This window comes from Haemaphysalis longicornis, unplaced genomic scaffold (genome assembly GCF_048455015.1).
Source record: "Haemaphysalis longicornis isolate Haplotype H1 unplaced genomic scaffold, Haemaphysalis longicornis Haplotype H1 scaffold_8, whole genome shotgun sequence".
NCBI lineage: Eukaryota > Metazoa > Arthropoda > Arachnida > Ixodida > Ixodidae > Haemaphysalis > Haemaphysalis longicornis.
The window spans coordinates 105,491,655-105,519,149 of NW_027526445.1; the positions used below are offsets into that span (position 1 = coordinate 105,491,655).

General features: G+C 47.3%; 1 protein-coding gene across 1 annotated transcript; it reads left to right on the forward strand.

The window, feature by feature from the left end:
* LOC144148804 (sulfotransferase ssu-1-like) lies at window positions 1–26,905 on the forward strand. The gene is made up of 5 exons (XM_077680307.1): window positions 1–171; window positions 11,148–11,448; window positions 19,624–19,888; window positions 25,300–25,503; window positions 26,630–26,905. Exons 1-5 carry the CDS (start codon window positions 136–138, stop codon window positions 26,841–26,843), a joined length of 1,020 nt encoding a protein of 339 aa, XP_077536433.1. The 5' UTR covers window positions 1–135; the 3' UTR covers window positions 26,844–26,905.
* Window positions 26,906–27,495: the final 590 nt, after the last annotated feature.

Consider the following 27,495-nt stretch of genomic DNA (forward strand, 5'->3'; position numbering starts at 1 on the left):
CGAACACTTACTCATCATTCGCGCATGGCTAAATGACGCTTTAAGCGGTCGCGTAGTCGAAAGCCGGGTGACTTGTATGACGCGAAAGCGTTGCCTGTTCAAACGTGGCAGTCGCTTTCTAATGTCCTCAGTGGGATGTCGTCGATGATGTTCCAAAGCCGGAATGTGCAGGTATGAATAACCTCTTTGACAGTATTAGGATTGCTGGAGAACCCCTCAGTGGCTAATATTGTAGTGGCCCCCGGAAACTACTTGACGTTTACTCCAGATGAATGGACCACTGTCAGTTCTGCGAAACCCACATTGCTTTCCTGAAATTACTGATGGACTTACCCGAAGACGAATGTAACGTATTTTGTTCATCAAACACACCAACTTCTAGAAGATGGTCGGAAGCAACATCAATCCTTACTATTCCTCAGAATTTATTGACAAACCCAAAGAAGTTCAAAATAATATTGAGCTTTCCACCCCGGACTACCTTCACTTGAATGAATCTCCCTATAGCGATTCCCGCATGCCAACGGAGTGTTGTACACAACAACTGTTATGCATTCTACATACGGGTTCCGGTGCTTGACAACTCATTCGTCAGAATTTTGCACTCGCCACTTATCATCTTGGTTACGTTTGCACAGATCCTCCCTAGCTTGATCCGAGCCATAAAAACAGCGTCCACGGAAGAGCCCGCAGCAACATTTTCGGAGCGATGCGCAAGCTTGTGTACGGCCACCGTGGCAGCACCACCGCCTACCTTCTGCCCTCCTGCTCTTGTTTGCAGTGTATTCCTTTGTTCGTTCGCTTCCTCTGGCATATCGACCATTCCGCTTTCTGCGGAAGCGCAGCCTGGAGGATAGCTGGCGAGTGCATGCATTCTGACGAATGAGTCGTCAAGCCCGGAGACCACCCGCCGCGGTGGCTCAGTAGCTAAGGGGTTGCGCTGCTGAGCACGAGTTCGCGGGTTCGATTCCCGGCCGCGGCGGCCGCTTTTCTGATGGAGGCGAAAAGCAAAAACGCCCGTGTGTACGAGATTTCGGCGCACGTTAAAGATCCCCAGGTGGTCAAAATTAATCCGGAGCCCTCCACTACGGCGCGCCTCATCGCCTGCGTTGCGTCGGCGCGTTAAACCCTACAATCAAGCCTGGAGACCAGTACGTAGAATGCGAAAACGGCGTTCTGTGCAGGGTAGATTGAAATAACTTTGAACAACGGAGCACACAGCCTCCGAGGCATGCCTCATCGTATGGCTGCTCTATCAGTAAACTGCGCGCATCTGTAGTTCTTTCAGATCGCTTGAGAGTGTGGTCATGTGTTAGGGGATTTGCCTGATAAAGAAGGGATGCCAGTTAGTTCATTTTAGAATACTTTTTATGCTCTGTCACTCCTGAGTATCGTGTTATCTACTTCATTCGGGAGCCAAGCGCACAGCAGGCTCAATGCAGCTAGCATGATTCCCTTTAACGATCATTTGGCTCAGTGATGAGGCAGCGTGAGAAGGTGCTTCTAAATAAATAACCTGCGCCGCATCTTGATCAAGCATTTCCAAGAAATATAGGCCTCAGCCTCTAATGCTCTCGAAGGAGTGCGCATGCGCGCAGTTTACTGACTATGATATCAGCCTGCGTCGGAGGCCGTGTGCTCCGTTGTTCGCATTTGTTTTAATCCGCACTGTAAAACATTCCGTTGGCATGCGGGAAGCACTATATCGGCCAAACCGGTCGCTGTTCGAAATTGAGACAGCGCGAGCTTGAGAATTCCATGAAAGGATCGCCGCAGTAGAACCTCTAACTTCACTGTTAAGCGTGCATAGGGTGTCAACCAACTTGTGGGAGTGCGACAGCAATATGCGCACAAAAACGTATCGCGGAAGCCTACAAAAAAGGCCATTAGGAGACGCGTGGATCGCCCAGCCGTCAGTAACACTACAGGAGATTGAAGCACGACCGGCTTTATAGACAGCGACCTGCCCATCGGAACCGACGACAATGGGAGCAATGGTCCCATGACAATGTCGTGTAGGAATGGGGCGCTCCGTCAGATGGGGCTAACTTTAATCCTCAAACCCACCATCGCCGCTTTGCTCGTTGCAGGGCCTTGGACTGCTGGCGTAAAATGTAGCGGTCGTGCCAATAAATGCCGATTGTGCCAATCATTACGTACAATAGCGGCCAGCAACTAGAATTCACGGGTAAATCGAGAAGCGTCTCTTAGCTATGCCAACGTCAGTCAACGCACACAATTAAATCACAGTGCTACTACATGCGCATGCTCGACTAACACTATTTCTAACACGCAAAAACCTTGTCGGCTTTCGTTTTACGTCCAGGAGCTTTTTTCGACGTGAAGCTCGTTTAGGCAGTGCAAAAGTTCACAGGGAAAGCTTACCTTTGTACACAAACCCCAACAGGGCCATTCTGTGCTTGGAAGCGCCGTCATTCGTGCGGTAACACAATGTTTTTCCAGCGGAGGAAGCTATAATCAATCGTAACCTTTACAGTCGCTGCCGCGTTTTCACCGTACTGTAGCACCACGGATCTGGGGTGGCTTACAATCCCAACAAACGGGAAAGTCGTGTATAGCAGCCTTCCGAGTTCAATACTTGCGGTGAAAACCAGTTATCTTCGGGATGACTTTTTTTAACGACTGCTCCCGTTCCGAAGAGATCGGAACCTCTTGAACGCAAGTTGCATTTACCGTGCGCGTGCCGGGCTTTGTCAGCTGTACACAACAAATAACATCACGTACGATATCTTCACTGAAAGTGCGGTGACAACATATTGCGTGAACTTTCGGCGTAATATTTTGAGAACGGGTTCCTTTTGCCTAGGTTTGTCGCCGAGCCTACTGCCTAAGTCGACTATAATCTACAACCTTGGCACCAGAATCACTGGAGCTACATTTTAAACAATGACTATTCGTGCTGCTGCTACAATTGCCTCAAAAGCTAGCACCCAACGGGAAATTCCTGATGCAGGTTACAGTTTTTTTTTCTTTTTGTAATATTCGTAGTATGTGTCGTAAATCAACTGGAATTTACCGCGCGTCGAGTGTTTCGTCCGATCGCTTTCTTTTTATTTTGTAGCACTATATGAAATAGTGCACGCAAAGTGTTTTTTTTCTTTTTGTCTGCTTCCTGCTATAGAACCAAGGTCAATAAATATTGTATTTGTTTTACCTTTGCGGATGTGCGCGCACTATCAAATGACATTGAACGCGCTAGTGGAGCGTTAGCAGCTGTAGACACATTTTGCAAAGGATATCCGGGTGTGTGCACGTTCCGTGTACGCCAGCCGGGTGCCTGATTTTGCGAGCCTATCCAAGCAACGATTTCGCTTTAATAAAACTTATTTCTTCGCGCTTCCATTTGACGCAAGGTGTGCACTACACCCAGTGTGAATTGTCAAAGACAGAGCACAACGGACCGAGAGAAAGCGGAAGTAACAACGACGGCAGGCCCAGAAAACGCGTATACTGCGGAGAAGTGGGGATGAAAACCTGCGCCAGCCGGTGCACTGCTGCCGGAAAGAACTAGAAAGAATCAAACAAGCAATAACAAATCAGGCACGCGGAATCGGCGCGCGTGGGAAGGTCGCCATCTATAAAGCGGGTCTTTGATTGATGTTATGCTTTTTAAAGGAAAACTGTGAGGGATCACCCGGGATGTTAACCTGAAAGCAAAAAGCTAACGTGATGGGCTTCCCGGATCTGTTGTCACGGAAGACCCAGGTATAAATGCGTGTGGATGTGTGTGTTCTCATGAAGAAACAGCAGATAGAAAGCCCGCCGGTTCCTGTCTATCGTCTGCCTGCGCTTTAAATATGACTGCCATTTCTTTATATGCCTTATCTTTTCCTATGAGCAGACCAGCACTCCTATTTAACCTCAAGATAAAGATTAACAATACTTGTGAAATGTGCGTAGGAACAAGAAAGAGCACTATTGCCCTGCATACAGAGTTGATCTGTCCTCGTATTTCGCTTTTCTGAGCAAAATAGTTATTGTACAGAGCTTCCTGAAAGTGCAGCAGGCACCTTTTCCCACCTAACCATTTGCAACAGGGGAAATTGTTTCCTTTCCTGAAACGTAATGGCGTACATGCTTAATCAACAAATTAGTGCTTTGTACATTTGCAAATAGAGTGTACAAAACCGATGAGAAAAAAAAACGAGGCCATTTCGCCCTGCAAACAGCGATGGCCAGCGTAGCTGTAGAGTCACTTCCACGCGGTAAAGAAGGTCGCAACGGCTTTGTTTTCACTATAAAATGCACTGATCCGCGTACTAGAATCTGCAGACACTGACTCGAATAATTTTTGTACTAGGCTTGGTTTTGTCGTTGGTGAACAGGACGCAACATATAGGGTGGACAATCTAGGCGACTCACTGCGATCACCGTCATTTTACCCGGTCTTTACCATCACGGCTCTCTCTCGCGCACTCATCCTTGTTCGTCTTGTCCTGTGCCTGTATCTCTCAGTACTAATCTTCCAAATATAGTATCTTCAACGTAACATTTTGGTGGGCGGTGCGGGGTACTGCTTCACGCACAACGGAGCTTCGCACTGGGCGTCACCTTGCTCAAGCACCAACGATCACGGCCAACAATAAGGCCCCCGGCCCAACCACCCCATTTTTCCTGGTCTCTCAACAACCCCTGGCCCAGGTACATTCACTGGAGCCGACTACTTGGACGTTGATAACTGGATCGACACGTACGAGCGGGTCAGCGCCTATAATCGGTGGGACCCAACCATCATGCTGACAAATGTCGATTACAATCTGGACAGACCGGCCAGGGCCTGGTTCCGAACCTATGAGGCGGAGGTAACCAGCTGGTACATCTGCAAGGAAGGGCTGCGCACCTTGTTCGGCAACCAAGATGGTCGCCAACGTGCAGCCAAGAACGCGCTAGCCAAACCCGCACATACGTCTACCAAATCATAAGGGACCTAAATTCAGGAAGTCCTGTCTCTGCAAAATTCTGACGCCCAGATGACTGAGTCCGAGAAGGTGGGACATGTACTCAAAGGGATAGCTGACGACGCTTTCCAGCTGCTTATCTGCAAAGACTCCTTCCGTCGAGGCTATCATCACCGAGTGCCGCCGGTTAGATTAGGCGAAGAGCTGCTGAATTACATCGCAGTTCACCCGGCTCCCAAATACTGCCGCCACATCATCTTGCGAAGACATATCGCCACAAGCCCGTTGACCTCCAATCTCATCTGGCATGTCCACGGGTCTACCTGAAGGTTTGACGAGACTAATGCATAGAGAGCTCGATGCCATGGTCCCAGCAGTTTATCCCCAACACGTTACCGAAGACAGCAGGCCTCCTGTACCATTAATTCAAGCTGTCGTGCGCGAATAATTTTCCCAACTGGGCGTTCAATCTGTGTGCACCGTTGGCAGCGCTAACTTGCCATCTAGCTCCTTTCTGCCTACTAGCGATGGTCGAGCCCCCTATACTCGTACTTTCAACTACGCCATCAGAAGCCCTGCTATTGGATAACGCCTGAAGACCGACCCATATGCTTCCACTGTCGTCGTGTTGGCCCCATGGCGCGATACTGTCAGAGTCATCAATTTCTCCCTCCCCGACCATGATTTAATACCTATAATAACACGGAAGAGGGTCCTGCTCGCTTTTCTACCAGTCCTCAGCCGCCCTCCCTAGACGATGACGCCCGACCATGCCGAAACAACCGCTCTCTGTCACCGCAACGCTGCCAGTCCCGTTCGCCGCAGCCTTGCCGCTACCTGTCGCCGACCCCGTATAACCGCTTCTCTCCGTAAAACTAAGTGCAGCTCCCGGACGTGGGGCTGCATCTATGACCCGGCCAACAAATCCTCTGCCTTGCCCCCCAGATGAACTTTACAAGACGTTCATGTCGATGGCGTTCCAGAAAGGGCTCTCATTTGCAGCGTCACCCGTATTTCGATTATGAGATCAGACCTCCGCCGCCGCCTGCGCAAAGTTCTTACTCGAGCGGTGCCCAATGTCGTACAGGTCGCTGATGGAGGGACGTCCGCCGTCCCCGGAATGTGTGCGGCCCGTATTCACATTGCTGGCCCCGAAACGGTCGTTCTATTTGCCGTATTGGAGCGATGCCCTCACGACCTTCCTCTAGGCCATGAGTTCCTGTCGGAGCATTCGCCTCTTATCGATTGCTCCACGGGTGTCCTCCACCTTCACTTGCCTTCTCCCAATACGACCCCTAAAGAACCCGTTCAGATGCCTTTAGATGTGATCAACGCCGAAGAACCTTTATTCCGTATTGTCTCCATGCATAATGCTCGTTTACGGCCACAAGAAGCAACCACCGTTCACTTCTCCTCGAGACCTCCGGTTTCTGCCCGCGACTACGTGCTTTCGCCTGTTCTGGAAGTGTTGCGGTCGCGCGAAGTGGCCCTACCACATACTGTTGTGACAGTTGTGGACAGCAACATTCGCCTAGCAATCCTCAACAATGGAAAATCCCCTGAAGTTCTACTGAAGGGTATATCGCTGGCTACACGACCACCAAGTTTTTTATTCGTGTGTAGACCCACCCGAAATTTCTGATACTCAAACCAATTCAGTTCCTTATGTCGAGGATTTCGCCCAAGCAATCGCCTCAAATCTGCCCGCAAACCAAGCTGCTGCTCTACGCCATCTTTTGAGTACCTACCTAGATATTTTCGACTTCGGTAATCGTAATTTGGGTCAGAGACACTGGCGATGCAAACCCTGTCCACAGCCGCCCATACAGTGCGTCCCATACTGAAGGATTGGTCATTGAGCAGGAAGTCGAAAGCGTGTTTCGCGAGGACATCGTCGAACCTTCGTCGAGCCCCTTGGCTTCGGCTGTCGTTTTAGTCGAAAAGAAAGATGGCAGTTGGCGGTTCTGCGTAGATTACTGATGCTTCAACCAGATCACCAGGAATGACGCTTATCCATTGTCGCGCATTGACGACGCTTTAGTCTTCCTCCATATCGCCAAATATTTCTCATCGATAGACCTCAGGTGTGGATATTGCCAAATTTTTCTTGAAGAATCCGGCCTCAAAAAACAGTGTTTGATACACTCAATAGCTTTTCCCAATTTAAAGTAATGCCGTTTGGCGTATGTAACGCCACCGCTACCTTGGAGAGGATGATGGACTCGCTTATCCATACGTTCAAGTGGCCGACTTGCTAATGCCACTTCAATGATGTAATTGCTTTTCCCCTACATTCGCCACCCACCTCAAGAGGATTCCGGCAGTCTTGGAAGTGTTCCGACGGGCAGGCCTTCTGCTAAACGAACAAAAATGTCACTTTGGTCACCGCCAAATTAAACTCCTTGGACACCTTGTCGACGACAGAGGTGTTCTACCCGACCCCAATAAAGTTCGCACTGTGCAGACCTCCCCAAACCAGAGTCGTCAAAAGATATCCAAGGCTTCGTAGGTCTCTGTTCCTACTTTTGACGCTTCATTGCGAATTCAGCCGACATTTCCCGTCCTCTGACAGACCTTCTTAAAAAGAATTTCACCTACATATGGTGCCCCAAACAATCTGAAGCCTTCTCTACGCTTATCGCTCTGCTTACGTCGCCACCCATTTTAGGCCACTTGATCTGTCGGCACCAACCGAAGACCGCACCGACGCAAGCGTCCATGGTATAGGGGCGGTTTTGCCACAACAACAGGCTGGCCAGAACCGCGTCATCGCCAATGCCAGCCGTCTCCTGTTGCCAGCCTAACGCAATTACTCCATCACGGAACGGGAGTGCCTTGCTCCTCTCTGAGCTGTCGCCATATTCCGCCAATGCCTATACGGTAGGCACTTTATTGTTTTTACCGACCACCACCCCTTGTTCTGGCTTTCGTCTTTGAAAGATCCCACGGGCAGGCTTGCTCGATGGGCTCTCCGCCTTCAATAGTACACTTTCTTTGTGGTCTACAAACATGGCCGCCTGCACCAGGACGCCGACAGCCTGTCAAGCAATCCTGTGGACCCTCCAGACCTGAGCCGAGCAAGTTCTGATACTGCCTTTTTGCCATCTCCGACCTCCTGAACATTGCTGAACAACAGTGCCGCTACGCATAACTACGTGTAATCTTCGACGGTCTCAAATGCGCAACACCTAACCCTTCTCTACGGGCCTTTCCAATTCGTGATGGCACCCTCTATCGTCGCAACTTCTGTTCCGATGGTCCCGAATTTCTCCTCGTTATACCTGACGACTTGCATGCGCCTATACTTGGACCAGCTTCACGATCTTCTATCGGCTAGCAATGTCGGAATAACCCGCACGTACGACCGCGTGCGGCGTCGCTTCTTTTGGCCCGGGCTGTACAAATCCGTGCTACGATACGTGACCACCTGCGACCTTTGCCAATGGTGGAAAACACCGACCACGCTCCCCGTTGAATGGACGCTGCCTTATAGACTGTAATTTGTCTATTCCCCTCATATTCTTTCCAGTGAAGTTTTTCTACAACTCCTACTTACGTCGGCAGCACGAGGAAGGGCTAGGTGGTCGAGAAGGTTTGGAGAGAGAACAAAATGAAAGTGTCTGTTTTGCCATTTTCAGCTGACGCGATAGGCAATGTTATACAGGTGGCGTTGCCAATAATCTGAAGGCAATTGCGTGGTTCAGCGTTAACACGGTTCACGCGGTTGACGTGGTGGGGTCAACAATAAAATTTCGCTCAATGTTAATGATGGTTGGGTGTTAATGGCGCAAGGACGACTGGGGAAAAGAGTGCCCGAACCGTTTTTATATATGATAGATGCAGCGGTAAATCCTACATTTGGTTATAACAAAAGTAAAATTAGCGAAAGACAATGGGGATGACTGGTGTAGAAAGATAGTTTGTGCTTATGCGTGGTATGGAATTAGGTCTAAAAATCTTACTCGCCATAAATAGTTAAAACGTGCTTGACAGAAAACATGGGGTCGTAAGACAGGAAAAACGCTGGGTGGGGGGGATGCGTTTTCTGCAGAGGTGGTTGGTGTCGAGTGCTTTGCATTGAAGAGTACGTGGGTTACGGATAGGCCGTATCCACACCTGCTACACAGGGGTCTTAGAGACCCCGGTAGCAGGAAGCAGTGTGTTATATGGGTGCAGCCTATCCGTAACCAATCTAAGCTAACTTCAGTGTATCTGTTGTGTGTGTCAGTGCTGTATGCTCCCAAGATTGTTGTTATTACATGTAGATTTTTTTCGTTTTCCTTTTCATTCCACGCTGCATGGCATGCTCTGAGAAGCTGTTTTCTGATGTTTCACTTAAGGTCAGTGGAAGATGTGGTTGTTAGTTTCACTCTATTTGTAAGCGCAGCAGTATCGACAATTTTACCCACTGTCTCGTGTCCTGTGATCTCCGAGTGACCTGGCACCGAGCACAAGGTTACTTCAAGACTTAACGCATATGCTGACGTAATGGTTTTATAAAGTTAATGAACAAACTGATTTTTACAAGACTGTTTATATGATAATGCACGAACAACACTCAAGGAATATGTGAAGATGATGGACTTGGGGATTTTATGTTGAACTATGTGATTTAAAAACGCAAAACTTCGTAGGCTTCTAGAGTAAAAACACTGATTTTCGACTTCAGGTTCTTAGAGACCCTAAATTTGGGTCCGTGCGTGGCACACCACACACTAAGGGCAGTTTTTGATGCATCGCTAAAACATTTTGCACACGTGTATTTCTCTCGAAGAAACAAGAAGCACTGGAGTATTTCAGTTGCGGCACTCGTTTTTTATCAATTTCTCCGAAAGACAAGTCACACAACACGGGGTGAAGCTGCCATGGTGGTGCAAACCACGAAAGAGTAGATTTGCAGGTGTCTGAAAAGGTGAAAGCTAGTTCTGACGCTTCCTCTGTAACTCTATGTGAGAACAGAACAGAAAGAGATGGATGAATAAGAAGTTGGGACATGGGTGTATCACAAATAAAATGTTTCAAAAGATGAATTGACAAAATTTTAGAAGATTCAAAAATATCCACATATGTTCGCTGGTAATCTAGACCAATGTTGAGCAATGTTCATACCTGCCATGCCATTTTACTCAAAAATCTGTACTGCGGTGTGGCATCGCGGAATGCAATCATAACGTTCTGCATGACGCGGTGTCACTGCGCAGATCCTATTTTTGTTTCAAATGGTTCTCCCCCTGCTCTCATTTGCCGAATTTGCATTCTTCGGAGCCTAGATTGGTCACGCTGGTGCATTGCGGCGATACTGAACGCCGGGATTAAAGTGCAGTGAGGAATGGGTTTTGCCGTTGAAAGTACAAGCATTCATCCAGGAATTAATCTAAAAGCGGGCATTGTTTTCTTCTACAGAGCTGTTTCTAATATCGGACAACCGGTCATGACAGGAAGTGCACACGAACATGAGCCTTGCTTGTCGACTTCACTTAACGACAAGGAAGGCTTTGTCTAACGCGAGCGTAACGCGCGAGCCTATCGGCTAACGTGAGCAACATCCGATCACGACGTCTCCGTAGTCGCTCTGTGCTCACCAAAACGGCTGTGAGATCGGTGCCCAGGGTGACCATGAGTTATCTTTGCACTAATCCCTGTGTGGGCGAAATATGTTTACTCCGAAAGCCACGCGTCTGCAATCACGAGTGATGTGCGCCCACAATCACACTGGCTGTATGACAAGCACAAGGAGCGTAAAGGTAAAAACCGCGTACTTTTCTTTTTGCACAGTGGAGAACACCTCAGGAACTACAGTAGCCGACCGGTTTTTCTGGTTTGGAGGGGAACGAAAAATACTTCGAATAAAAGAGCAGTCAGGAAAATCCGTAAGGCATTACTCCTATGGGACAACTGGTGGTTGCTCTGGAAAGTCCGAAATATCCAGCAAGTGCGAATTTTCCGAGTACGAAAAAACGATCGGCTATTGTATCACTACGCTCGGCACACATGTGGATATCTACGAATTCCCCACTTACTCTTGCGGCCACGCCGGTGATGTGGACACCGATCGAATCCCCTTTGTTGACTGGCGTACCGTAAGGACCCCTGTGGTGCGCACACCCACCGGGGTCTTTGCCTCTAAAAATTTGACCCTACGGTAGCTACTGCTCCGGTCGTAAACATGACGAATGTGGTCTGGATTATTTGTGTCTGGAATAATTTATGAATTTTTTTTATTTTTAGAGTGTCCAGCATGCGGCTCAAAATGGCGAACTAGGAGTCGCAAGAAGCCGCCGAGTTGGTTCGTACGTCTTCTGCGAGCACTTTCCGGAGGAGATCCTACGCGGAGCCCTCGGCTACCAGCACCGGCCGGGCGAAGTGTACATCGTGACGTACCCCAAGTGTGGCACCACGTGGATGCAGCACATCATGTACAACATCTACAGCCGGGGAGAGCCACCGCCCACGGTCGGCCACTTCTTTCACAACATGCCGTTCTTGGAGAGACACGGCGTCGAAGCCCTCGAAGGACTGACTTGCCCACGTGAGTGAGTTGAAAAAATATGTCTCAACTTATACCCGCCACGCTGACTGCATAAGTAGACAAGGCATTCCCTTGCAAGTAACTTTGTTAGTGGACTGAATCTCTGTTTTGTGTGATGTCGTTTCCAAGTAGACTTTAGTGCCCGGTCTGTGCGAGATTTTCGTACATTTTAAGAGCGATAATTTGAAAAAATTGCTTCCCCGTCCACGTTGATGCGCGTCGGGTCTCGGGCGTCCGTATGACAAGCGATGACTGCTTAATAATTATTGTTTTTTTTTTTCAAATTCATTACTGAATAGCTGTAATAAAGGGTATGAGGTTCTATACTTAGGATCGTCATCATCACCTTTGTGTGTACGCTCCCACCTACAGAACATGGCTTAAGCGATACAATACGTTACAATACGCACAACATAAAACAAAAATAAACAGTTTTGTATGTCTTGTCCGAAGTGGTATTAGGTGTGTACAAAGGACATTAATACCAAATGACCCTCGCATTGCTGGCTATTTTTCTGAGTGCTGACGCATAGTAAAAGCTCGTGAGGATGGTTTAAGCAAATTATGTGTCGTTAAAAGAAAGGATAAAAAGAATTTATGAAATGCCCGAAAAACCGGGCCCTTTCACATTCGACGCGCTGAAACCGCAGTATACAAACAAACATTTTTCCAGGCACTAAGACCTGTTTAGGTGATTTGAAGGAGAAAGCTTGGGGACATTGATTAGCAACATTTTTACCCCAGCATCAGACCTCTGTCTCTTTCTTCCCTTTAGTTTCTTTGTCTTTTGACAGCATTTACTTCTACCGGCTCCTTTTCCGTCATATCGTTTTCGCGTTTCTTTCTTCGCTGTCTTTTGATCGTCTGGCGGCGGGAATTACATCGCCAAGCCAACTGGGCCACGTCACATCTTCCCTAGAATAATGGTTCGCCATGGCTGGTGTGCACCTGTTTTTCTCACGTGCGAATACATCGAGGTATCAAGCGACACGCACTATTCTACCACTTTTACATTTCCAATTCATCGTTTTGTAAATTCTGTGCGGCGACCCCGTTGGGCTCTAAAACCCCTAATCCAGCCACATGAATAAGGTGGCCATGTTGAAGGCAGTCTGATGTCGAGGTGTTACGTGACTATTGAAGGCAAGTTGCGTTTGTTGTGACCACAGCAAGAGATGGACACAGGAAAAAAAAGTTCACTTTCACGAGCAGAAGGCGCTATTGTATGACAGTGTGAAATTGGTTAAAAAAGTTGGAAATAAACTTGCACGACATTGTACACCTAATCTTTCGACGCAAGAAGCAAATGGAGCACTTCCTCTCGAAATAAACATTTAGGAACTTACGGAAACAATTGTAATGTTTTTCGATTTTCAAGGGGAAATTCTAAACTCATAGTTCTATACACTTGGGAAAATTACATATCCATCGATCCATTGTTCTAGACTCCTTGTTCAGTAGCTTGGGCTGGGGATGGATACGAAAGCCCGATGGGATTTATTGTGCATCTAGGGGCCAAGTCTTCCTCGTCATGAAATTTCATTTGAACACTTTGTTTCCAACTTTGAACCAAACCAAATCGATTTATTTTTGCGCCTCAAGGGAATTCAGGTTTTGAAAAGGCCCGCGTAATCTCTTTACTTTTTGTAGAAACGATATTTCTTCAAAATATTTCGTTACTTTGATACATTTTTACTGTTAATAAGAAAGCACTAATTTCGGAGTATTAAAGGTGTACTGCAGAAAGACGTATTTATGAACACATAATGACCCATATTCGATTTCACAGCCCAGCAGTTCTATGGTTGTCCTTGATGGCAGCCTCGGCTGGTATACTTTCTGTCTCTCTCCGGAGAAGGCTTCTCTGCCGCGTAGAAACTGGTTCCATCTGTAGATAAAAATCTCGTGAAGCTTGCAATCACGCGCAACAGTTGAATGGCGCAGCTGTTGCAGGTGAGCTTTACCGGAGAAGTAGTTAAGTTTCGGTGTCATTGTTTTTTTGCGTGGTTGCGTAGCTAGTAATCACCGTCATATGTATCGAAAAGGTCATCGTCTTCTTCTCGGCGTTGTAGATTTCCACGGGCTCTTCGTCATCGACAGGAGGCAGCGCTGGCGAGATCTGCAAGCGATCTCTCGAAGGAATGGCACACTCGTAGCCATTTTTCCAATTAACCATAATGGTTCCAGACAATGCGGCGGCCGCGCAGACCTCACCCAAGGAGGGTGTGTTATCACCTTCAGCATCAGCGCTGGAGTTTTTTTTTTGCTAAAGCCACTGCACAAGCCGGTGACTCGCCCTTCCCCGTGAGGCCGGAGCTCATGAGCGCTCGCGATTTTCGCGTTATTTGGACTTTTTGCCGTTTTTTTTTCTCTAAAGCAACTGCGCGTGCCGATGATGCTCGGTGGTCAACGCCAGGAACGCGCTCATGTGTGCTTGGAATTTTCTTGGTATTTTTTTAAATGCGAATGCAAGTCTTAGTCGGGAGTTGTCGTGCTCCGTCGGTGTGCGCCTGCATTCCTCCAGCGCGAGTGCACGTGAACGCGCGCATCGTAGTTCTGCCTTCGTCGTCGTCGTCGTCGTAAATGCGAATGCATTTCTTAGTCGGGGGTTGTCGTGCTCCGTCGGCGTGCGCCCGCAGTTGTTATCTCTCCGCGCTCCTCCTCGCCCCTAGCAACAGCTGTGGCGCGCCTAGCAACCGAAGCAGGTGGTAGCTCGGGCGGGAGTAGCAGAGGGCAAGGGGAGAGGAGGAGCGCGCTCGGGCGTGTGAGGGCGCTCGCATAGCGGAGCTCGGGCGGAGTAGCGGAGAGTGAGTGGAGAGGAGGAGCGCGCTCGGGCGTGTGAGGGCGCTCGCATCGTGAAGCTCGGCGGGAGAGAGAGCTCGCGCGCGGGGCGGGCGTGTTGCGCGGGTCTCTCTCTCCTCTCCGCGTACCCTCTCTCCGCTCGCTGCGCTCGGAAAATGTATATAAATGCAGTGGAGCGCACGCCTCTCTCCGTTACTGCTTGCCGCAGCGCACTCATCGGTGCACCCAATGCATTCGCATATCCGCACGATCCCCTTCGGGGAGGGGGGGGGAGTTTTTTTCCCCTACAATGGCGAACTCACGGTCAGTAACAACAGCTCGAAAAATAAATAAAAAGGCCCAAAGGCCTCCATATTTTCATTTAAAACGGCGTATATTGCCCATTAAAAATATCTTTTTAGCAATGCACTTGTGCTTGATGACAAAGCCGACTTCAGGGAGAAAGGTTTAAGCGTGGTAATTGTAAGCTGGATTACCACATTCCCTGTTGCACAGTGAAACATAGCCACCTACTTAGAGAGTATGTCTACAGAAGACATCTCTTCACTCCTCTGTTATCGAAAGCATCCGCAAATAAATTATCCAACAATTAGCCGCTAACACGGCTCTACGGCTACGCGGAGTTCCATTAACTGTCCTAGTTAGTTACTTCACAATGGAGTTGTAAAGATGTCAGATTTACTGTCTGCTGTCCATACACAGCCATCTACCGGCGGAGTATTGTTACAAAAAAACGGCTGTAACTGTTGTTTTACCGTAATTAACCCGAAAGAAAGATGTGTGAATAATCCGCTAAGGCGACTTTAACATTACGCACAAGAAAGAGGTCGAAGCTATACGCAATCATCGTCAAGACAGCACATAGCTCACCATTTTTGTCAGGTTTCGCAATTCGTGTAACGGGGTTTAGTTTTACAAGTTGCGCCTTGTTCCACGCTTGTTAGGTTTCCAGGAAGTAAACATCATAAAATACCCTCTTCTAAATCTTCGTATGAGGCCAGTCTGTTGCAAAAATGAAGTTTGATATACCACGCTCTTAAAAAGGAAAAACACAATTTTCCCCGGGAATTCATGACGATGTCGGCTCCCTGGTGAAGAAATCTCGGAGAGGATTTAAAGAAGTGTTTCGGCATTTTTTAGTGTTCCTTAAATAGACAGTAACATGTAGAGACAGACATACAGACAGACAGACATTGAACTTTATTATACATGTAGAGAGAGCTCAATTTGCATCGGCGAATTACAGTGTGTCAAACGAAAATCTGACACACGTTGAAAGTGATCAACGGCTGTGGGCACAGCAGCTAATAACGATGCAATGCATGCCAGAAGTTTGAAAACAGGTATCTCGCTACGCACTCTCCCTCCTACGGTTTGTGACATCACAAACTAAAATAGGGAAACGAGATAGGTGGAGCTTGTCTAAGACCTTTTTGTTAAACAATCAGCCATCAAGAATATGTGGCTCAAATGAATCCATGGCCAATGAAGCTGTTTTTCATGAGAAATTAAGCTCTTAAGCATGCTAAGCCGGTTCACCACTCTACAACCTGAAATATGATTTGTTGCAGTAGAGATGGTGCTCGAACGTTTTGTGGTGCGGTAAAAGTGTAGTGAAAAGGTAAATGCTGTAGGGCGCGATAGTTATTGGCAATCGACGATGTGGTGCTTAAACGTATACAGCAACGAGAGACAAAATTTCAAGGGAATTACTGCGATCCGATATGCCATTTTCCAGGCCGTAAGCCATGATGCTAAGCAATCGCGTTGGTTTCTTTGCCCTGCTGCTGAGGGACAGCACTTCCCTTGACGGAATGAATTAGTAGGAAATCGCTTTTTCCGCTGCGTGTTTTCCACGCTTCCGCCGCAGTAAAATGTGGCTTGATCTAACAAACCCCGTTTTACGAATTTACAGATCTAACGGAGAAATTCGGATTCTGTCGCAGGTGTATGTATGGCTGAATGATTTTCTGAACTTGAACTAACGAAAAAGTTTAAGCGCTATTGCTTATTTAACGAAGTTGTTCGAAAACCAGACGCATTTAAAAAGGAGCATTTTGGAATGGGCTTCGTCACAAGGCCACGGAGACTATTCCGCCATGTCAAAAAATAAAACCAGCCATCTATTTTTGTTCTCACGGACCTCCTCGAGATAAACTCGGCAGTCTCATGGCCGCAGCCTACGGCGTCCCGGCCAGCACGTTTTCCACAATCTTGAAAGGAAAGAACGCCATCATCAATGTCATTTCGTCTGGAATTGCGTCTAGTAAAAATAATCTCAAGACCATTCCGCGGGAGAAGCTGGAGGGGGCCGTTTTTACGTGGTTTAAGGAGGTGAAGCCAATTCCAACAGCTTTCCGCTCTTCGTGGTACAATAAAAAAAGAGCTGTGTTTCGCGCGTGTGCTGGGGTTCGAGGACTTCGGGGCAAGCCCCGGCTGGCTCAATATTTTCAGCGCGTACTTTTTGCACACTGTTAAATTATCGGCAGACGGGCGCCGCGGCCACTGCAATCACGACGTCATGGGAGCTGTAGAGATGCGCGTGAATTTAGAAGTAGAATTTGTGGAATCAAGTGTTGGTAAAATGATAGTCCGAATTTTACGAAGTTCTAGACTTAAGGAAATATTTCGTGTTTCCGGGTCACTTTGTTAGATCAGCTTTTACCCTAACCAGCTCACAGTATTTATTTCTAAGCAAAAAAAAGCAGCTTTGAAACGTACAAAACGAGCACAACGGGTTTTGAAAGGTGTAACGGTTCAATTAATTTCAGTCATTCTACTTTTAGTTCCCCTGAAAACTAAAGCTACCTTCAAGAACTTAACGAACATGATATTAGTGCAAACCTATTCAAGCTATATTTTCATCGTTTTCCCTCATTAAAAATGAAACGCAAGAAAAACTGCAAAGTTGTTTAGGCCCTCATCCGGGTAACGCTTCAGCATAAAAACGACGTGGTAGACCTACAGCTATACAAGTATTGAGATGTACGTAAAATCACATTGTAGCCTTCTCACTCGAATATAAATACGTTCTTGATTCTTTTAAAGAAATCTCGGTTTTAGGAACAAAGATTACCCTTAAAGTTTTTTTATTTTAAGTCCCAATGGTTTGGTCTAAAAAATGACGATCCAGTCAGTCATTCGTTCAGTCAATAACACCGAGTTGGTCTAAGAAGAATAAAAAGAATTAACTACCAACGCGAACTCAATACGGGGCCGATGAGGTTCCGGTGTGCCCTACAAGCAAACGACCCACTGTTCATTTCTCTGGGGCTGGTTCAACAACAGTGCTCGCTCTGATTACCTCTGGCTGGGTATGGCTGGGTATGCTGGGTATGTTGGGCTGGGTATGTTGGGAATTCTGGCTGGGTATGTTGACATTATAGCCAAGGGGATTTTTGGTGCCATCGTAGTCACGTTAGGCTTTTTGCCTAAATACCAAGCCATGCACATGCAAGGCTTAGGAGCTATACTATCCATAAATGAGCCAAGGCGTAATGATTGTAAGCAGCCGGTATGCGTTCACTTCAGGACAAAATGCGACGAAGAGTCTCGCGAGACACTCCAACTGTTCTTGTCTTATGGTGCCCTTGTCCAATCATTTTCCCTCAATCTTTTGATTTCACCCCTCCATCGGTCTAACGTTAGACTTCTGGCTCCGTGCTCCGGCAGCCATTTTGATACCCTCCAGGTCCACAAGTTGCCAGTTCTGCGTATCACACATCAAGCCCAAGCATACTCTTTCTTCGCTCTTTCAGCTGTGACGTCTTTCCCACTGGGTTGTGGTCGTACGTTTGATAATCTTTTTCTATCTATTACCAAGTGTAACTCATATCATCATTCTTTTTATTACATGCTTGGCTGACCTACGTTGCATCATACATAGCTTCCAGCGCTGCCAAGAATGCAGAGCGTATTAGAGCGCTTCTTGCAAGGGCAAAAGCAGTGTGCTAGACTGATGAAAAAAATGAATTGTAAAGGCTCTCAACACAATTATTATAATTAGGATATCATTAGTGTAATCTGCACAGATAAAGTTTGCGTGTGCTTACTGCTGATATATTTAACAGCCTTTTGCTTTCAGTATCTGTTACAAGAAGAACTAAGAGCTGACGCTAAGTGTCCCAGCGGAGCCCAGACAGAGGCCCGCCTGAAAGTTTAGCAGTTGACAGGTCCTGTTTTACCACTTCACTTCTGTCGCTCTTCAGTAACGTAGGGATCAGTATTTTGTGTGCAGCTTTTTTTCTTTCCCACATCTAGCCATGGTTTTAGAACAATTTTACCAAAAAAAATCATACGCTTTGTTTTGTAGGTTGGTTTTTCAAACGTGCTCTACTTGTTGCGCATTCCTGGTTCCTCCAAGACATTGCGGGAGGCGGAGTGATACAATTCCCATATTTTTCCTTTGGGTCTACTAGTGTATCTTTCCCTGCGGTATAGGGTATGATTAAAATGGATATAAAGATTCCTCACGGCAAGTTGTAAAGCGTGAAGTTTCTGCCCCACTGATGATTGATGGTTACACTTATTGGTTGTATGGCCATTTTATCTGTGCAGCTGTCACACAGTGTGGGAGGCAAACATTCTCACAATAGGCCTAGCAGTTGCTCATCAATCGGATCCCAATGGAATCACCAACATTTACATCGATTAGAAAAAAGCATGAATTCCTTAGCGCCAAAAATCCATCCATACAAACGCTATACCCCTTTTTTCTGCCATCAAAGAACCGGTTTGGATGTATTGGAGCCCTGGGCACACTGGTATGTCGTGGATGAAGGAGCTGATCTTCTCGCCCGAGAAACGCTTCTATGAGCGCCCGGCGTGACAAAGTTCAGAACCCTAAACCTGCTACCCTTACGCTCAAGCCCTAATTAATCGATAATAGGCTATTGTCGTCACGTCACCCCGTAGTGCCCCTGCAAGAATTGGTAACCCTTCGACAAGCCCAGAGAAACACACTGCTCACACCACCTCTACTTCACCTTTACAAAAACCATAAAGCCACACCCCTCCACCAAAATTCAAGCTATAACTTCCCGCAGGATATATTCAACATCCTGTGGGACTGCCCAAACACCAATCCAATGAGTCCACACCACATTAGAGGGCGGCGGACTACCGCATCAAGTTTCAGGGGCAGAGGATCCTGGCGGGCTTTATCATAAAGGCAACCAGGAGCCGCCTGTATCAAGGCGGCTCTTACCCTACCCGCCCTCCCCTTGTCCTATTTCCTTTCGAATCAGAATTGAGTATTCTCTCCCCCTCTCCCCCCCTCTCTCTCTCCCCCTCTCCCCCCCTCTCTCTCTCTCTCTCTCTCTCTCTCTCTACTAAACCACGTTATTTTTGCTAATTCCTTCTTTTTCCACGCAGCCGGTGCTATCAAGACACACATGCTTTACGACGAGAAGCGTATATGCCCGGAAGCCAAGTACGTGTACGTCATGCGGAACCCCTTCGACTGTTGCGTTTCCTTCTACCACCACTACAAGATGTACCCCATCTACGGATTCGAAAACGGCACCTTCGAAGACTTCCTCCAGCTGTTCCTCGAGGGTGACGTGGATGGCGGGGACTACTTCGACCACCTCCTCTCCTGGTATCCACACCGGAATGACAGCAACGTCCTTTGTTTGCGGTTCGTAAGTTTTCTCACTTAACCCGAAATCATTATGAAAAAAATGAGGAAGCTCGCACTAACGCGTAAGGCTTGAAGGTAGAAGGTAGAGAAGAAGCTGCACGCAACCTACACTATCATCACGAAGGTCTAGGTCCACGATTGACGCCTATTTTCTTCTTATTCGCTGCTGCAACGACCTTTACTCCATTATCGTTGATATAAGTGTGAGGGTCTTTCGTTTTTTTTTTTTTTTTTTTGAAGTGATAATATTTGGACATTACCTTGGAGGGCCGTACGCTATGACTTGTCCTTCTCATTCCGAGTAAGCGTTGCCACGATTACAGTGAACGCTGGAGTATTTTCTTTTAGTCAATCTTGACCAATCTCCTTAAGTGGGTATGCTGGGCTTTACAAACGTGCGCCAGGGACGCTGGGCGGTCGTCGCGAGGCACACGCACACACAAGCCCTGGGCATCTTTTTTTTTGTTTTTTTTTTTTTACTGCCGGGCCGTCACCGCACTCACGTGCACGTGCTCGGCTGTTTCTTGGTATTCTTAACTACGGACCCGAAAAATTAAGATTTGCTAAGCCGCTTCACGGTTAATCTACGCCCCCAGATGGTCAGATCCCTTTAACAGGCTACCGTGTCATTAACTGGAAGGCAACGCGAAGACAAAATGCAAGTTTGGTACCCTAAACAGGCTGTTTTGTCCGCATAAAAATGATAGCAATTCCATTGTGAACTTTAACCACGTATTCGGGATGTTAAGCAAAACACATGAAGCAGTGGGGACTCCCCAGTCACTTCCCCATGATTTCTCTATGATGTCACCGATTATACTTGCGATGGACGACAGCCCGCTAAAGCCGCCTCCAAGAAACATGCCTGGGCGACTGTAGTAGGGCTTCTTGTTCCGTTTGTTCGTATGACTTGAATGCCAGGGAGAAGTTAACGCAAGGATAACAAGGTCTTAGAGGTGCCCATGTTACATCTGTATTGCCAACGCCGCCTGTATAAACGTTGCCGAACGCATCGCGCACTTTTCAATGGGAAGAGTGGAGACGCTTAGTTCAGGCACTCATCCGCTATGTGGCTGACACCGGCGGACATTTCGCCTTACGACACTGCCCGGGAGTCGCGAACGCTGTACGCACTTCTACAACGTGTGTCTGTCAGCTTGCCTGTTGGGTTTCTAGAGCCGTTTCTCTTACTTCTTACCCACGACAGGGCGCTAGTTCTGGAAAGCACTGGGGATCTCGTTCAACGTGCCACTCGCTTCATACTCGCTGAATTTTTCAAAAGATAACTGACGTAGGCGAAACTGAAATAGTGTAAGAACAAATAAATTGTTGGTAGACAAATAGCGAACAGAAAAACGGTATTTTCGGATGGTGCAGCCGTTATTTTACTGATATTTTTCTCACTCGAGAGAAAATTGCGTGCACATTTTTTGTTCAGGCGCTCACTTCTACCATTACTTTACAAAAATATCACGTGTTTGTAACCTTCAGAGGAGAACAGGAAACAATAGGTCAAGCAGCTGAGGGCTCCGCCACGCCGTCCGGGCGCTTCAACAGTAGCCCTCAATTTCAAAAGTGCGTAGCGAAGTGTACTGCGAACAGGAGGTACAGAGCAAGACCGAAATGTGGAGGGGAGAAAGGGGGATGCCCCACTCAGAAAATTTCGGTGCCCGTAATCAAAGTAGATAAACGCGCAAAGCCGGCATCAGTCTGCGGCAGCACAAATTATTTTGCTTCGTGGCAAAGTCGGTTTTGTGAGCGACAGACCAAGACAAACAGGCATGGTGAAAAAAATCCGCCCGCATCTTCCCACGAGGGGAACTCGAGTAAATGCGTCGCAGAGTGGTGGGGGCATCGCGTGAATGTTGCGTAATTGGGTATGGTTTGGGAATGCTTAATTGTTATTTCATCTCTATTATTCTTATTTATTGAATGAAGGAGAAGCGAAGGCAAGGAATGTAAAGTTAAACTCTGTCTTTTTTGCTTGGTGCCGTCGTTGTATTGGACGGAGAGGATGACTGCTTTGTGGTCGCTAAAGTGCACTGGCAAGGGGTCTTTGAGGAGCGGTCGTGCGATTACGTAACTGGTAAAGACGTTGCTTCCATCGCATCTACTCGAGTCAAGCAAACCGTCAAGTCAAGCGAAAGCCAAGGAAAGACGCCCTTGACTGAATTCCGAACGCGCGCTCCGCCGCTTATATACACACCGCCCGTGTTCGAGGGAGAGGAGTACGGGGGAGAGACGCGCATGCGCACACTTCCGTACACAAGCGCGCAAACTTTCCACGCACCCACCACGCCGTTATCACGTGTACACGCCCTGCCGCCGTTGCGGTTGAGCGCGACGCTGCGCACGGGTAGCTACGACGCATGCGCGCACAGACGCGTTCCCCCCGCACCGCCGGAGCTGTTGTTGAGAGCGACGGAGCGCACGGGGTACACGCGCTCTTCCCGCACCGCCGCACCTGTTGTTGAGAGCGAGGAGGCTACGGGGGAGAGACGCGCACCTGCGCCTCGACGCGACGCGCATGCGCAGTGAGCGTGTGGACGGCGCCGACGCCGAAGCGGGACATCGTGCGACTAAGAAATGCTCCGCATTTAAAAAAAGAAGGCGTAGGAGCACTGCTTGGGGACCACTAGACAAAGTTTTAACTATTTTGCATAGTTTCCCAGAAGGGCTTTCGCCGGGGGATATGAAACTACGCATGAAGGCTACGGAGCAGAAAAGGGTAGGAGAGAGCGAGAAGACGGTTGCTTTTTGGCCGTTTTTCGCTCACGCGTAAGGCAATGATTTAAAGGTGGCGTTGGGCTTGCCGATAGTACGTCACTGTAACGCGAAATGTTTAAGTTTTTTTTGTGTTCTGGGTTTTTCGGTAAAGAAAAGTCTTTAATGCAAGGATTGGAGCGGAATTAGTTCCCACAGAACATCGAGCATAGCTGCAATGAAGTGTAGTTTGGTCATTCCACTACTTAGTTCACGTCGCATAATCGCACGTCCCTGCCTAATTCACAGTCATTTTCCATCACAGCACTTTACGAGACTGTTTGATAACTTCGCCTTCATCGCAGTTGGATCACACGCGTCTGGATCAAACAATTTGTATCACTCATTCTGAATACATTTGAGGCGCTAAACAACGGGGACCAGAAGAAACACTTAGACACCGACAAAAAGTTTTTTTGTCTATGTCTATGTGTTGCCTCTGGTCCCGGTTGTTTAGCGCTTCAATTTTTTTTAGTGTGTCTACGTGTTTCTTTTGGTCCCCGTTGTTTAGCGCCTCAAATTTATTCAGTATGAGAGATAAAAAAATAAGTTTCTTCTGGCCCCCCTTGTCGAGCGCCTCAAATGTATTCAGTATGTTCAACCAACTAGCCCTGATCAGGCTTTTCTTATCCCTCATATGTGTTTACATTCATGTACTGCTCTTGAAATGTATATGCCTACTGTAATTGGTGTGTCTGTAGGAATGTTTTAAATTGTCTCTTGAACAGAGCTTGAGCAGCTGGGCTTTTGTCCTTTTTGGGAAATAGCTACCTGCTTTCATGCTTTCATATATAATTAAATGCATATAAACGGTCGTTTAGGTAAATAGAAAAAACTTTGTCTTCATGGCCCCTCAAAAAAGATAATTAAAATCCTGCAGGCTCACGCCATTCTCAAAAGTTGATACTTGCGTAGAGCGCAGCTCCGAGATAGCGACAAATTCGTCGGACGTGGACATAAATAATATCGCCTTCAGTTTGGACTACGACAAGCGCTAGATACCATGTCGGTGCCCTGAACACGCGGATATCTTGAGTGTACACTCTGCGCTGATACAAGAGCACCGCAAGGACATTAGCCTTCGCGGGTAATTAGGCTCTACGAAACCTGATAATCACAAGGGTTTTTCTTCCACCTCGATAAGAAAAATGGCACAGGCTACCTATTGCGGGAGTTGCCCCATCTGAAATTCTTTGCGACTCATGTAGTTCGATTCTGGCCTAATAATAGTCTCATTCTCAACATTGAATGCAATAGGACCTGCCGGTTCATCTCAATTAGTCAGGAATATTTTTTGTGGGAAAACATTCCAATTGCCGCTGGCTATAGAGTGGTAGAGTGCACCATGTAGACCCTCGGTTAACGCTTTACTTGACTTCATAGGCGACTAATCAAATCTAGGAACGAATTCACTTGTAGGGAAATACTATAGGCTAAGGCTGAGCCTTCATATGGTCTACCTTATTAATATCTATTATGTTGTCGTACCTGAAAATTAACCGTCCAAAACAAGAGCTGACCCTTGCCAGTCATCAACTTTTTATCATGCATGAAAATGGATAGCTGCACCAAAAGATAGGCGGTACAAAAAGAAGAGATAATCGTTCGCGTCGTGACCAACGTATCATTTGTCCTAAATGAATCGAAAAAATGGGCCACGTTCACAACTTGTAAACGCAGATATCACGATTGAAAGGTCTGTTTGGATTGGTTTTACAATGGCTATGCACATAGAGATAGAAAGATAACGCCTTTAATGAACAGTTTTTTTTTTATAAAACTTAAGCTAATTCAGGAATGGAATTGTCCTGTCGCTTGCACTGAAGCGCACTCACAGAAGGCCCGACCTGTCCGCTCTCCAAGGCTAGACTGAGCGAAGAAATGTCTATGAAGCAATAACTAAACCCGCGCCTAGTCACGTGGTCCGCACCGGCGAAGCGCTGGGCAAACGCATCTGAGAAGCTTCTCCGCAGCGGGTCACGTGGTGTGACACCAAACCTGCCACACTTGCATTATGATGGGTCAAGGTCATTGTGCGGTGACGAATGACCTTGCGGCACATTGTGGAGTAGCGCTTTCGCTCTAAAGAACAATTGCAAATCTTCAGACGTAGCGGCGCATGGCCAGATCTGCCTTCGCGCAGTTTCGCACTGCGGCTTTCTGTAGAGATGCAACTTGGTTACTTAAAGGCATTAATGCCGTGGCGCAGACGATAGAGTAACAAGTAATCCACTTTCTACTTCTTTCTCATAAGTACCCTACCCCTCACGTGCCCTTGTGAACGCACGTATATAAAGAGCACAGCAGATGCTGCCGAAGAAACTATGCTGGGTCCCGATCCACGAACGCTCATAAGGACGTATTCATTATGTCTCTTCGGAGCATTTTTGAGGTGAACCATGTTCCTTCGCTATATGTTATTCCAAGAAGTTTCCAGAAAAAGTTTGCTTCATTAAAAGTCCCCGGTGGAATTGATGCGAAGCTGCGTGCCGTACACGCAGGTAAATGTTTCCTGGCGCAGTAAAGCGTCAATAGCTTACATCAATGATCCCCGTCCATGTCTTATTCGTTCCAGAAATTGCAAAACCCTTTAAGCACTCGCGCTCATGATGTCCCTGCTGATTCTTGGAATTATACTGTTATAGGTACGAAGACCTCAAAGCAGACACAGAGTCCTGGGTCTTGGCCGTGGCTGACTTTTTGGGACCCCAGCACGGGAAGGCGCTTCGTTCGGATCCTGACGTCATGGCCAAAGTGCTACGAGCGATCAGCGTTGAAGCCGTCCGCAAGTTGTCACGACTTGAACGCGAGTATCAAGCAAAGTTTATGGAAGAAACACCTAAAAACCTGTGAGTAGAGGCAGGAGAAAGAGTTAGGAATCCCTCACTCATTGTAGTAGTTGGCTTGGCTGTATGAATGGGTCGTCGTGAAATTAAATGAAATTAGTCGTGCATGAGAATCTGTGTATGGGAAAGTGTGTTTTGGGCATGCTCGTGGGGGAAACTGCTAACGTATGTTGTCTGTGAATGTTGCTCCTCTGCTGCTTTGCTAAAACCCTCGCATGTTATCTGTGGACAGGTCATAAATTAAGCAAATGCTAGAAAGCAAAATGCTTGAAGAGGAGGCAGGGGAAAAAAATATTTAGGGCTTGAACGCTGTGTTCATATAATTTGCCTGATAACAGAGGCAGGCCTCACCTTCTCAACTTTTCCTCACCACTCCCCCCCCCCTCCCCCATCCGCTTTCCCGGGCCACACGCCACAACTCGCTTAGCCAACATTTACCAACGTCCCTAGGGGTGACAGTAGTCCCTTTCCACAGAATCTGACACTTCAGGAACGCCGCAGTGATTCCTAACGTAAGGCAGCCAGAAACGCTGTGCAGGTATTGGATTGTGTTACTCAGGTATTCATTCCGGCTAGTTAGCTGAGAGGGACGTAGCGAAATAATGATAAACACCTTCACTAATTGCCCTTTCCACCATGCGTATATGTTCGCGATTTTTTCAGTATGTTCCACCCAGACATCAGGCTTCTAGCCCGCAAAAGCATTTAACACAGCAATTATTTACCAACACTAGCCAGATGTTATGCAGAGAGATTTTTTTATTGTGTTAAATAACTCGGTGGAACTCTTATCTTATGCATTTGAAAGTGTAGCGGAAACTGCCTCCAATACTAGGCACCGCGCTCATCAGACTCGCACATACGTTTTCGAAAGGTACGAATATTCCGTCTGTATGAGCGTTTTGATTTTCGTAGCATCACGAACATAGGTTTCATTCTATGCGTTTATACCAGCAATAGTCCTTTTGAAACTACTACTGCGCGTTCACCTATATTGTTTAGACTTATGTTTCACCAGCTTTCCCATAAACCATTCTGCTAAACGTTCCGCGAAACTGAATGACCTGTCCGCATTTTGTCACCGCAAGTCGCGCAAAAGCTTTTTTTTTTTTTTCAATTTTCCTTTCAGCCTTCCACGATGGGCCCAGCTCTACCTCAACCATTCCGGTAGTAGCGCAACAGCTAAGCCAGAAAAAGGCGCCAGCGCCGTAAGGAAGGGTGAGGTCGGGGATTGGAGAAACCACTTCAGCGAAGAACAGGCTCAGAAGATGAAGAAAAAGGCTGAAGAGATGTTTAAAGGTCTGAACTTGCTGACTCTATGGAAAGACTGCCTTGATGTTTGAAAGTGCGGCATTAGTTTCTATGGAAGTCTCTCTCTCTCTCTCTCTCTCTGTGTGTGTGTGTGTGTGTGTGTGTGTCTGTGTGTCTGTGTGTCGCTATTCAACCCATCAATATTTGGACTAATAAAACGTTATTAGAACCGAAGAAAAACACTCCGAAATCGTAACTTGGAAGGGGTGTTTTTGGCACGCATTTAATTACACCGGCCTATGGTTTTCTTTTCGATTTGGCTGCTGTGGCGAAAGTGTGTAGGTTATACTCCACGTCTGCGCCAATATTGACATACTTGCCCCGAACGGGTGCTCCAAGGTGAGTATGTTGACGCTGCGGTGAAGGTAACCAAAAGGAGTTCCTCGCGAGGGAAGATACAGCAGCATTTGGTACTCAATATAAATTAAGTTAGGGCTAAAGCTTTACGTGCCCAATTCTGTGAAAATGCGCCGTTCTTGTTGCTGTTGTTGTTTTGTCTTGAGAATGGCTGCCACTGTACAGAGTAAATAAACTACACACGCGTGACACTACAAGATTTCAACCCAAATCTGCATATTATCGGCGCCGCGCTCTACGACCTGGGCTATCTTCGCAGGTTGCCGGTGTAGAACAGAGGTTGTCGTCGTTGTTGTTACTTACCCCCCCCCCCCCCCCCCCCCAGAC

What these genes read in the sequence shown, in the direction of transcription:
- LOC144148804 (XM_077680307.1), top strand. Translation starts at nt 136, where the DNA reads ATGTCGTCGATGATGTTCCAAAGCCGGAATGTGCAG. An exon ending in TCCAAAGCCGGAATGTGCAG is followed by an intron (nt 172 to 11,147) that starts GTATGAATAACC and finishes TTTTATTTTTAG; the next exon opens with AGTGTCCAGCATGCGGCTCA. An exon ending in CGAAGGACTGACTTGCCCAC is followed by an intron (nt 11,449 to 19,623) that starts GTGAGTGAGTTG and finishes TTTTCCACGCAG; the next exon opens with CCGGTGCTATCAAGACACAC.